This window comes from Chiloscyllium plagiosum, unplaced genomic scaffold (assembly GCF_037043375.1).
Source record: "Chiloscyllium plagiosum isolate Xiang-an unplaced genomic scaffold, Cpla_swu_hap1 HiC_scaffold_48, whole genome shotgun sequence".
In the NCBI taxonomy this organism is placed as follows: Eukaryota; Metazoa; Chordata; class Chondrichthyes; order Orectolobiformes; family Hemiscylliidae; genus Chiloscyllium; species Chiloscyllium plagiosum.
Window position 1 is genome coordinate 11202863 of NW_028270186.1, and position 13382 is coordinate 11216244.

The 13382-nt window shown below is 43.4% G+C and overlaps 1 protein-coding gene across 1 annotated transcript in view; it reads left to right on the plus strand.

The window, feature by feature from the left end:
• Nucleotides 1–13382, plus strand: part of nudcd3 (NudC domain containing 3) — a 47190-nt gene that overhangs the window by 9949 nt on the left and 23859 nt on the right. Inside the window, exons 3-4 of the mRNA XM_043681393.2 lie at nt 7493–7616; nt 10408–10551. Of these exons, the coding sequence (XP_043537328.1) occupies nt 7493–7616; nt 10408–10551 (268 nt within the window). The remainder of the gene's footprint in view (nt 1–7492; nt 7617–10407; nt 10552–13382) is intronic.

Below are 13382 nucleotides of genomic sequence, written 5' to 3' on the forward strand. Positions count from 1 at the left end.
AAAGGCATTATTACAATAAACATGGGGGACTTCAATATGCAGGTGGACTGGGAGAGTCAGGTTGGTGATGGATCTCAAGATAAGGAGTTTGTGGTGTGTCTATGGGGTTTGTTTTGGAACAGCCTGTGTTCGAGCCAACTAGGGAACAGAGTTCTGGATTTGGTGATGAGTAATGAAGCAGGCTTGACTGGGGAGCTTAAGGTGAAGGAACCCTGAGGGTACAGAGGAGGGGGGGTGGAAATGAGGCAACGTGGCTCACAAGGGAAGTCAAGGGCAACATAAAAGCAAAAGAAAGAAACGTCCAATGTGGTGAACATCAGCAGGAAGCCAGAGGATTGGCAAGTTTTTAAAAATCAGTGAAGAACAACAAAAAACAGCAGTTGGAGGCAGAAGGTGAAAGATGAGAGTGAGCTAACTCGTGGTATCAAACCAGATCACAAGCGTTCTTTTTAAGTATCCAAAAGAAAGGTAGGAATGTGTATTGGACCATTGGAAATTCCAAGATGGCAGTTGGTGAAAGTAGAATTCCGTAGGGGTCCAGGTTGGGAGCACAAATGTTCATTTTGTACACTAACGATCTGGACGAAGGAATATTGTAGCTAAATTTGCAGATGATACAAAGATAGATGGAGGGGCAGGGAGTGTTGAAGAAGCTGAAAGGTTGCAAAATGGCTTGGATAGGTGAGGAGAGTGGGCAAAGAGGTGCAAGATGGAATACAATGTGGGGAGGTGTGAGATTTTGCACTTGGGTAAGAATAGAGATGTAAATTATTTTCTAAACCGGGAAAGGCTTCAGAAAGTTCAGAATTCTCTTCAGGTTAGCGTGCAGGATCAGTTGGCAATAAAGAAGGCAATTGCAAGGTTCGCATTCATTTCAAGAGGACAATAATGCACTCACAGAAAGGTACGACTGAGGCTGTGGTCAGGCTGTGTTTGGAATATTGTGCACAGTTTTGGGGCCTTTTATCTCAGGAAGAATGTGCTGGCATTGGAGGGATGCCAGAGGAGATGGAGAAGAACGACACTGGAGATGAAGGGCTTACGATATGACGAGCAGTTGAGGACTCTGGGGCTGTCCTCAGTGGAGTTTAGAAGGATGAGGGAGGAACTGTTTGAAACTTTAGTAACACTGAGAGACCTTGATTGAGTTGGCATGGCGAAGATGTTTCCACTTATCGGAGAGACTAGGACCCAAGGGTATAGCCTCAGAGTGAATTGGCGATCCTTTAGAACTGACATGAGGAGAACTATCTTCAACCAGAGGGATGTGAATCTGTGAAACTTGCTGCTGCAGAGGGCTATGGAGGCCAAGTCAGTGAGTGTATTTAAGATAAATGGGCAGGTTCTTGATTAGTAAGAGTATTGACTGTTTCGGGAGAAGGCCAGAGAATGAATTTGAGAAACATCTAAGTCATGATCAGATGGCGAACTAAACTTGAAGGACTGAATGGCCTAATTCTGTCGTATGATTTTCAGTCTGACCATTTCTTGAAGATGCCATCTTCTGTAGAACAGGTGCTTAGAACTTGTAGGTGCCTCTGCTCATTCAACCCTTGCGAATTTTACCCGATAGCTTTATGTTGCCTCTCCTCATTGTTGCTATCAGAATGAATCATTTCATGTGAGACTAAACAAACTCAGTGATTCACACACATGTCTTTGAAGATGGATAAAGAAGCTAACAGCACTTGGGGAGAAAAAGAATCTGTGATCATGGGCTTTCTGACTGGAGGAATGAGAACGAAAACTTAATGAATATATGCAATGGAGTATGGTAAACAGTGTTGCTCATGTATCATCCTGCTTTCCCCCCTCAGTTGAAGCAAAACAATCAGAGACATAGTTTGGTTTTACCTCCTTTGACTTTACTCTGGGCCCTGGAGGGACAGGGGCCCAGAGTATGTGTATAGGGGCATGAGTTCACGGTCCTTTCTGGAATAGCAGTTTCTTAAAGAATTATATAGTAATTTTACAGGGAGGAGCATCCAGATAAGGCAACATCTGTATTGATTGGGTGACTATAACAATCAGCAAGCATCAACAGTTAAAGCTGAAGCCATCTGCTGTTACACAATGAATTTTCTTAACCTTAACTGGCTTCGCATAATGAATATTTTTCACCTTGTTAAACTGACCTTACATACTGAATGCTTCCAATATTGTTAAATGGCTCTCCATAATGAATGCTTTTCCACATTATCCCATTCCCCTTGCCTCCGGCACCCCAATGTTAACTGCAAGATCTTATCTGATCTGAGTCATGCTCAGCTGAACCTCATGTTTCACAAAATTCAGAATCTTAACTCTTTCCCTGCCTGCTTATAACCCTATACACATTCTTGCATGAAGTGCTATGGCTACTGTTTCTCTTGCTATAAATGACATGGATATTGGAATACAAAGTATAATTTCAAGATTTGGCAATGATACCCCACGCAAGCATCTGAAATGGTAAGGACGGCACTAATTGTCTGCCATAGGGCATAGACTAGCAGAATCAGCAGACACCGGTAAACTTTGCCATGGTGTTTGATTAGATTACTTACAGTGTGGAAACAAGCCCTTCGGCTCAACAAGTCCACACCGACCCTCCGAAGAGCAACCCACCCAGACTTATTCCCCTAAATTTACCCCTTCACCTAACACTACGGGCAATTTAGCATTGATAATTCACCTGACCTACACATCTTTGGACTGTGGGAGGAAACCGGAGCACCCCGAGGAAACCCACGCAAATACGGGGAGAACATGCAAACTCCACACAGACAGTTGCCTGAGGCAGGAATTGAACCTGGGTCCCTGGCGCTGTGAGGCAGCAGTGCTAACTACTGTGCCACTGTGCCACCCTTGACAAGCTGCTTTTTGTTAAAAGGGACAGGAGACAATCCCATCGTTCTAAATAGTGTACAGGAGCAGATGGATGTTGTATGTGCATATGTATAGATATTTGCAGGTGACAGGATATATTGAGAGCATGGTTAGTAAAGCATACTGGATTTTGGGCTTTCTAAGTAGATATTTTGAGTGCAATCTAAAGGGTTGTGAATTGGTGGAATTCCCTGACTCATGAAGCAGTTGAGGCTCCCTCATTGAGTGTTTTTAAGGCAAAAATGGATAGATTTTTGATGAGCAAATTATGGTTATGGTGCGCAGGTGGGTAAGTGGAGATGATTCAATGAAAAGATGAAGTCCTCTTGCGTGATTACACAGAGCTAGGAAAAAAGTTAAAAAGCAGGACCTTGTTGGTAGTAATCTCCAGATTTCTTCCAGTGCCACGTGCTAGTGAGGGTAAGAACAGGAGGACATGGCAGGTGAATGCGTGGCTAAAGAATTGGTGCAGGGCACAGGGATTCAGATTTTTAGCTCATTGGGATCTTTTCTGGGGCAGAAGTGATCTGTTCAACAGGGACGAGTTGCACTTGAACTGGAGGGGGACCAATATCTTGGTGGTCAGGTTTGCTCGTGATTCAAGGAAGGGTTTAAACTAGATTGGCAGAGAGGTGGAATCCTCAATTGCAGGGAGGCAAATGTGCGGCTGGAAGGAAATACAATGCTCAGAAATAGTAAAGTGAAGAGGCAGGTCAGGCTGGAAAGTGACATCGAGCAAGGAATGCCTGTTGGATTAAGTTGCATCTATTTCAATCTAAGAGGGCTGACAGATAAGGCCGATGAACTCAAGGCCTGGGTAGGTACGTGGGACTGGGATATTAAAGCCATTATAGGAACATGGCTAAAGGAGGGACAGGACTGACAGCTTAATGTGCCAGGGTACAGGTGCTTTAGATGGGATAGAGGTGGTGGAAGGAGGGGAGGGGGAGTTGCATTTTTCATTCAGGTGAGTGTCGCAGCAGTAGTCAGAGATGAAATAACTGAAGGATCACCAAGTGAAGCTTTGTGGGTGGAACTAAGAAATTAGAAGGGGATGCTGATGTTATTGGGGTTGTACCCAAGTAGTCAGTGGGTATTAGAAACAAATACGCAGAGAGATTGTGGAGACTTGGATGAATAATAGGGTGTCATAATCGGGGATTTAAATTTTCCCAAAATGGACTGGGACTGCCATAGCGTTAAGAACTTAGATGCGGTGGAATTTGTTAAGTGCGTTCAGTAAACTTTCCTTGAGCAGTATAGGGGCGGCACGGTGGCTGTGGTTAGCACTGCTGCCTCACAGCCCCAAGGTCCCAGGTTTGATTCCTGCCTCGGGTGACTGTCTGTGTGGAGTTTGCACGTTCTCCCGGTGTTCGCGTGGGTTTCCTCAGGGTGCTCCTGTTTCCTCCCACAATCCAAAGATGTGTGGATCAGGTGAATCGGCCATGCTAAATTGCCCGTCGTGTTAGGTGCATTAGTCAGAGGGAATAGGTCTGGGTGGGTTACTCTTCGGAGGGTTGGTGTGGATTGGTTGGGCCGAAGGGCCTGTTTGCACACTAGGGAATCGTAATAATAATATAGAGGGTCCGGCTCAGGAAGCAGTGCAGAACAGGTGACTGAGGTGACAGTGGGGGAGAACTTTGGGACCAGTGACCCATAGTTCTATTAATTTTAAAATAGTTACGGAGAGGGACAACACTGGTCCGCAGATTCAAGTTCTAAGTTGGGACAAGACAGATTTTGATGGAATTAGAGGAGCTTTTCAGGGGTTGATTGGAGTGGTTTATTTGCAGGTAAAGGGACCTCGGGCACGTGGGAGGCCTTTAAAAGTGAGATAGCTAGAGTTCAAGGTCTGTATGTTCCTGTGAGGGTGAAGGGCAAGGTTGGCAGGAATAGGGAACCCTGGATGTCAAGGGATATTGAGGCTTTGACCAGAAAAAAGAAGGAAGTGTGGCTCAGGTACAGGCAGCCGGGATCAAGGGAATCCCTGGATATATTGAAGGAATACTGGAGTTTACTGAAGAAGGAAATCAGGAGGGCACAAAGGGGGCACAAGATAGTCTTGGTTGAGAAGATTAAGGTGAATCCAAAGAAGTTCTTTGTTAAAGGAAAAAGAATAACTGGAGAGAGAAGAGAACGCTCAAGGACCAAAGTGAATATGCATATGTAGAACTGCAGGAAATGGGTGAGGTTCTCAATGAATATTTCTTGTCTGTGTTTACCATGGAGAAAGACATGAAGACTTGGGAAAATTAGTGGTGATGTTTCGGGGACTGTCCATATCACAGTCGAGGTGGTGTTGGATGTGTTAGAACATATAAAGGTGGATAAATCTCCTAGCCCTAACCAGATATTTCCAAGAACACTGCTTGAGACTAGAGCAGACATCGCAGGGCTTTTGCTAATACTTTACAATCATGGTTAGCCCCTGGTGAGGTCCCAGAATACTGGAGGGTAGCTAATGTTGTGCCATTATTCGAGAAGGGCTGCAAAGACAAACCTGGGAATGATAGCCCAGTAAGCTTAACATCAATGGTGGGTAACTTAATTGGGAAGATTCTGAGGAATAAGATATATATGCATTTGGAAAGACAGGGCTTGATTAGGAGCAGTCAGCATTGCTCTGTGAGTGGGAGATCATGCCTCACAAATTTGTTAGAGTTCTTTGATGAAGTGACCAGGAAGGTTGATGAGGGCAGGGTGGTAGACATAGTCTATGTGGATTTTACTAAAACCTTTGATAAGATTCCACACGCTAGGCTGCTCTGGAAGGTTAGTCGCATGGGATCCAAGGTGAGCTGGCAAATTGGATACACAATGGCTTGATGGTCGGATGCAGAGGGGAATCGTGGAAGGATGCTTATTGTACTGGACACCTGTGACTGGAGGAGTACCTCGGGTCGGTGCTGGGCCCATTGCTGTTTGTTACCTCTATCAATGATTAATAAGTTTGATGATAACATGAAAATAGGTGGTATCGTGGACAGTGAGGAAGGTGATCAGGAATTGCAGCAGGACCTTGATCAGCTGGGGAAGTGGGCTGAGAAATGGCAAATGGAATTTGATACAGCTAAGTGTGAGGTCTTGCATTTTGGAAAGTCAAGTCAAGCCAGGAGTTTCATGGTGAATGCTAGGGCCTTAAGGAGTGTCGTGGAACAGAGGGACCTTGGAGTTCAGGTTCACAGTTCTCTGAAAGTGGAGTCACAGGTAGACAGGGCAGCGAAGAAGGCATTTGGCACACTTGCCTTTATCAGTCAGGGCATTGCGAATAGAAGTTGGGAAGTTATGTTGCAGTTGTACAGGACATTGGTGAGGCCGCATTTGGAGTATGGTGTTCAGTTTTAGTCACCTTGCTACAGGAAAGGTTCAGAAGAAATTTGCAAGGATGTTGTCAGGTCTCAAGGGTCTGAGCTCACAGGAGAGGTTGGACAAGCTGGGACGTTTTTCTTTAGCGTGTAGGAGACTGAGGGGGGATCTTAGAGGTTTATAAGATCATGAGAGTCATGGATAGGGTGAATGCACTCTTTTTCTTTTTCCCCCCAAGATTGCGGACTGGAGGACATCAGGTTAATGTGAGAGGGGAATGAATAAAAGGGAACATGATGGGCAAGTTTTTTTTTTACACAGGGGAGCATGCACGTGGAATCAACTGCCAGCAGAAGTGGTTGAGGTGGGTACATTAACAATATTTGAAAGACATTTGGACAAATAGGAAAGGTTTCGAAGGATATGGGCCAAGTGCAGGGAAATGAGATTCGTGCTCCATTGAAAAAAATTGTGCATTTGGTAACTTAGTACATTGGATGCCTGACCGACATAAAAAGCCAAAACATTAACATGCAGTATTGAAACTTGAGATACATTTAAGATGATACAAATGTTTTTGTTGGACCCACTCTGCTAAATGCCCACAGTTGGTGGTCCTTTTCCTGAAATTTACAGCAATGTTTTCTGAGTGTCTATGAAACTTTATGACCAGGAAGATGTAAATGAAGATTTTTGTTGCTTCATTAATGAACAAACATGAACCTTGTCGCTTTCGCATTGAGAAGTGATTTATCACATCATGTCATAGTGACTTGGCTCATCTGTGTGAAAATGAAGCTATCCATTGCCCAGTTTTTCACCACCAATACCACCTCCAAACTGGGTGAGTTATTGGTTAAGATGCCAGATAAAACCTCTTTGGTTGTTAAAATCCCTCAGCTGGTCAAGGATGTCCTATGTCACAGATCTAAAATTAAACAAATGGAGAACTGCTGTAAGTTGGACAATTCTGAAGCTTCTTCAAGCTGGGTTTGATTTATGTACAGCTGAAGAGATCCATAGAACATGTTTGGGTGATGCTGTTGTAACATTTGATTGGCGTGAATCTGTGTCATGAAATTATCCGAGGGTTCATACCATTTTGGATATTGAGGTTTAAAGAAATGGCAATGTTTTGCACTTGGTACGCATGTGGTTGTGTACCCATGGCTCAGTTGTTCTTCTAGTTGTGTTCTGTGGAGAAAGTTTGATGACTTTGGTACTGAGAGGTGGGAAAGTCACAGTCTGCAAATTTATTCTCTGACGTTATAGGAATGGCACATTGCTTGTGCTGACTTTTTTCTTGGTTTATTTGCAGGAAATGTGCAGAAAATTCTGACAGTTACAATGGGGCTGTGAGGGACAACTACACTTGGTCCCAGGATTACACTGACCTGGAAGTGAAGGTGCCAGTGTCCAAGGAAATTGTGAAAGGAAGACAGGTAAGATCATATGTAATGCATGGCACGCAACTTGTTCACATAAGTGGACAGCCTTGTGTTCCAGATTTGAGTTCACAGTTCCCTCTTGAAACAATGAAAGGGTGTCATGCTGAAGACTAAAATGGTTATGATTTGAACCAGAACACCACAAAACTGTTCTGGTGAAGTTCCAGGTTTGTTTCTTGACTTGTGCTGTAGCAGCAGTTCAGTGCAGCTAACAGCTTTTATTGCTGAGCACTGTATGTTTTGGGAAGCATGTGTTTAGTTGCAGTCAGAGTCAAGCTCTGAGAGGGGAAAAAAAAGGTGTTAGTCAGGCTTTGGTCTGACACAAGAATAGTTTACTGGGTGGGTAGACATATCCTTGTAGAACCAATGAAACTATTCAGGACAAGTTCGTTCCTTCAGGAGGTGCAGGCAGTAAATTATGATGGAGAAGTAAGACTGAAGTAGACTGGGTGCTGAAAAATAAGACTTGACAGTATAATCCTGTCTGATGTTACAACTGGACAAGTCAGATCCCAGACTGAAATTTGGCTTGATCGTTTTTGTTTTGTTTCTGTTCAACAAAGTTTATCCCATTAGATTACAGTCCTAAAATATCAGTGAGAATTCACTTCTGTATCATGGGAAGGTTTGACTTAATTGTTGACGTCAGTTCCCAGTCTTGAGAGATTGATAGCATCTTCTTTGATTATTTGCATCATAGAACTGAGATATTCTCAGCTTTGAAACACCTCTTCAGGGTTCTGGTCTGATGCTTGAAAACTAAAATCCTTGCACTGAGCTAACCTGTTTCCTAACTTGGCTAGACTGACTCTTTCTCTGAGATGAACTGTCTTATGCTTCGAGCTTCAACCAGGACCTCTCCCAACTCCAACCAAAAAAGCTTTCCAAGATGTGGATTTTTGATCTGAATATAAAAAGATGTAATTCTAATACTTCTAAGCTGAAAGCAAGACCATGCTTATCAATTTAACTCTACCTGCTTGTACAAGTCTCCCAATAAAAAGAAATTCCCATGATCACCCCAGAAAGCCTTTATCTCACACTGCATGAGAAAAAACTCGATCAGTACTGGCAGGGCATCATTGAAACATTACCCCCCAAATTAGAAAGAGTGGGTCGGTTTGAGGTAATGTAAGGAGCAATGTCAGAGAACATTAATCGCATATCCAGCATTTGAGCAAAAGACAGGTCTGTGCATTGATGCAATTCACAGAATTAAGATCACAGAACATAAGGAAGAGGGCTAAGAGTCAGTCATTCGGCCCCCCATTACCTGCCCTGCTATTCATCAAGATCATGGCTGACTCTCCCCAGGCCTCAGATCCTCGTTCATTCCAGCTATTATGCTTGATGGTTCACAAAATCAATCTTTTATTCAAATACCTTGTGTTCAAGCCTGCACAACTCGTTGAGTGAGAGAATTCTAGGCATTCACTGCCTTCTGGGAATGAAAGTTCCTATGCATCTCAGTTGGAATTCGTTGTCCCCTTATTTTGTAATTATGTCCCCTCGTTTGAGACTCATCCATTCGTAGAAACATAATAACATCTGCCCTGTCAAGCCTCCTCAAAATCTTATCTGTTTAAAGACAGTCACTCTCATTCTTCTAAACTCTCATGAATAAAGGCCTCATCTAATTAGCTGTTCTTGAAAAGTCAATCCTTTGTGCCAGCCATCTGCCCAATTGATCTCTTAGACTGGCATTTGGAGGCAATTCAATCATTTTTACATCCGGAGACAAGACTGTCGATAGAATTTGAGATGCAGTCTCACTCACACCCTGTACAGTTATGCATTCAGTGGCATTACCATCACTGAATCCCCTTTCTGAGCATTGTCCAAAAACTGAATTGGGGCAGGCACAACAGCAGGTCAGTGGTTTGGAATTACTTAGATAGTAATTTTCCCTTTGTTCCCAAAATCTTTCTTGCATCAAGGATCATGTCTCCGCTTGGCTGAGTGAGTGCAGCTGCAACAGCACTGAGGAAGTTTAACGCTATGCAGGATCAAGTAGTTCATTTAATAAACAACACATTAACGATGTTGGACCTAAATTTCCACCACCAGCAGTGCACAGTGGCAGCAGGAAGTTATGTTCTGTTCTGCCTAAAGTTGTGCACAGAATGCTGTTGTCAAAATATTTCCAAATGTTGAGCTTTATGCTAGTTCCTGATGCAGGATGGGCAGTAGGCTGACCGCTAGATGCATTGTAAAGCAGCAAAAGACGTATTTGGTGCATTGTCTATTCTGGTTCTTTGACAAAATATTTCAGTTCAGCTCCCTACCTGTACACTTTTCTCCATATCCCTGCAGTTCCTTTCTTGATCACATGTTTATCTAATTCTGTTTGAAGGTTTTGATTGAATCTGTTTCAGTTCACCAAACAGACAATGTGTTCCAAGTCATATTGCATAATTACATGCAATCCTTGGCATTTTCTGTTACTTGGTGTTGCAGACTGTTTGTTTATTTTTTTTAAATTTGACTTTTTCCATTCCACTCGTAGGAGGAATTACTTCAGTTTTGTTTGCTAGCTTAGTTTCATCCCCTCGGATCCAGCATAGAAAGGTAGTTATAGGTTGAAAACCTAGCAGAAGCTCAGGATTATCAAACCTCTGAAAGCTGAACACAGACTTGAAATTGCAGTGAAGCATGTCAAGACCATCAAAACCTTCTTGACTCACATAAAATGTAATTAGAAGTAGAACTGATGTGGACGAGTGATGCTGCTGACAAAATGAGAAAGGTTGTAATTGCATTTTCTTTTGTTCTTTGTTTCCCACAGGTTTCTGTTGACATACAGAGCAACAGTCTGCGTGTTGCTGTATTGGAAGGAGGGAATGAGCGAGTCATTGTGGATGGAAAGCTGACACATAAGATCAATACAGAAAACTCTATGTGGAGCTTAGAACCGGGACACTGCATCTTGGTAAGGCTACCAACATTTCATACAATGTTTGACATAAATATAGGCAGTTTGGCTGAAGAGATTCATACGGGTGTGAACGTTTTATTCAAATGATCTCCCACTCATCATTTTACCTCATCAGTATAGCCATTTGATTTCTCCTCTATGGTTTTATCTAGCTACCATGAAATGTAGTAATCAAGGTTTCCAAAATGGGCAGTAATGAGCCAGTGACATGAATCCTGTCACCAGTCTCACCAAATCATGAACAGCAGGGGTGGGTTTACATTCAGGAATTTGCACCTCACTTTTTCTCTTCTCTTGACATGACTGTCTGTGGGGAGAATTCCACACCTGCCATCCCCCAGTGTCTTGCCCGAATGAGTACTTGGAAGTTGAAAGCCCAAGTAGTGAGCACCAGTCAGACTTAAGAAAACACAAAGATCTGTTTGATACCCCGATGGAAGATGAGATGTTCCTCAAACATCATCTCTCTGTCAAAATGACCTCCAGCTTTCAACTGCCTGCCACTTCATCACATCACTCTGTTCCCATGCCAAGACTTCTGTCTCAGGCTTCTGCAGTTCTACAGTGAAGCTCAATGCAAGCTGTCGGAACAACATCTCATCTTCTGCCCGGGTACCTTAGAGCCCTCAGGACTCAACATGGAGTGAAACCGTGTCAGAGAAGATCACCTACCTCGATGTTTGTTATCCAACCCCCACACCCATGGTCCTATGTTCCCACCACTGTCAACACATTTTCAAATGCCTCAATTTCCTGATCGTACCTATTCAGTAGTTACACCTCTCCCAGCCTTCTGACATTGCCCATCCCTTTAACTCGCTTCTCCACTGCTGAAAAACCATCACTGCCACCCTGAAGGTGTTTTCGGCACCTGTAACCTTGGCTGTCTCCAATAATGTGAGCCACTTTGTGTTCCAACCCCTGGAGTGAATATTTTTGACTGAAGACTGGCACCTTCCAAGTTGGAGACCCTGTGAGGCGGCTTAGTGGTTCATTCATGAAGTAACATTTGTGACTCACAATGCTTGTGACCAGTGTTGCCTTGTGTCTTGTACTGATTTGTTGATGTTTTCCATTGCTGAGGATGTAGTATTTTGGACCCTCTTCCTGCTAGTTTTGTTGCCCACCACAAACAGCTGGATTTGCTAGTACTGCAAAGTTTGGAATTGATTGGTTGATTGTGGGATTACTTAACTTTGGCACGCTGCTTCTAATTTATAGAATGCATGTGGTCCTGTCTTGTAGCTTTATGTTTGCAAGTCCCCCTGGTGCTACTCCTGATGTTATTTCTTGAACTCCTGGATTGACGAAGTGGCTTTGTCCCCCAGTTTGCTGGTAGTTGTTGAATGAGGGTTGTGCTGGGTCTCCTTAAGATAGTATTTGAATGCAATTCTGTTGCTCATGGCCTGCTGTGTATCAAGGATGCCCAGCTTTGAGCAGAAGGTTTGTTCCAACTCCATTCAGTGAGCACAATGTTCATAGCACACGACAGAATATTTTAATTCATTCTCAGAATGTGGGTGTGACTGACTTGTATTTAAATTCATTCACGGGATGTGGACATTATTGGCTCGGCCAACATTTATTGCATGTCCCTCATCTCCCAGAGGGCAGTTAAGAGTTATCCACAGTGCTGTGGGTCTGGAGTCATGTGTTGGACCAGCCAGGTAAGGATGGTAGATTTCGTTTCCTTTTGGACCTTTAGTGAAGCAGATGGGTTTTTATTATAATCTTTTTTAAAATAAAAATTTCATCATGTACCATGATGGTTTTCAAGCCTGTGCCCTAAGGATTTTAACTTGGGGCTCTTGAGTACTAATCTACTAATGTGGCCTCCAGGCTATGGTGCAGAAGTAGATCTCAGTTTTGGCCCTGATGAGCAATCTACACATAGGACAGACAGAATTTCTAAGAAGAGTCAAATAGGTTTTCCTGTTTTGTTGATTTTCTTATCACCACAAAACCGTCTCGGCAGAATTGAGCTTGGGACTTGACCAGCTTTGTCAGTAATGGTGCTCCTGAGCCATTGTTAGTGATGAGCAATTATGTACCTCATCCAAAGGACAATTGTTTGCCCTTAACAACTTCACTGCTCCTCCCAAGTGGTATTCAACATGGAAGAGTTTTATGGCAGCATCAATTGGTAATGAACAATGAGTTTCTGGTTCTCTGTTTGTCCTGAGAATTCATAGGACCTGGCTTCAAAGTTGAGGACTTGAGAGCCACTCCCTCCTGACTGCGTTGCACGATGCTGCTACCTTAGGTCCATCTGCTGTAATTATGGAACAGGTCAAGTTGAGGATACTTCAAGTTGGATATTGAAGGTAAATTTTGGTGAGTATGACCATGATGGGCTGTTGTTGAGAGTCGGCTGCAATTGAACCTTTGACAAATATCCTAACTTGGGATTGAGTTTTGGAGCCATGAGGTCATGTTGCAGCTGTACAAAAGCCCTGGTGCGGCCGAACTTGGTGTATTGTGTCCAGTTCTGGTCACCTGCATTATCGGAAGGTTGTGGAAGTGTTGGAAAGGGTTTAGCGGAGATTACTAGGATGTTGTCTGGCATGGAGTGAAGGTCTTCGGAGGAAAGGCTGAAGGACGTAAGACTGTTTTCATTAGAGAGAAGAAGGTTAAGAGGTGACTTATTTGAGACATATATGATAATCAGAGGGTTAGGATAGGGTTGACAGTGAGAGCCTTCTTTCTCAGATGGTGATGCAGAGCTCGAGGGAACATCACTTGAAGTTTTGTTGAGGTTTTGGATGTAGGTTTGCTCGCTGATCCGAAATGTTCATTTCCAGACGTTTCGTTACCTTACTAGGTAA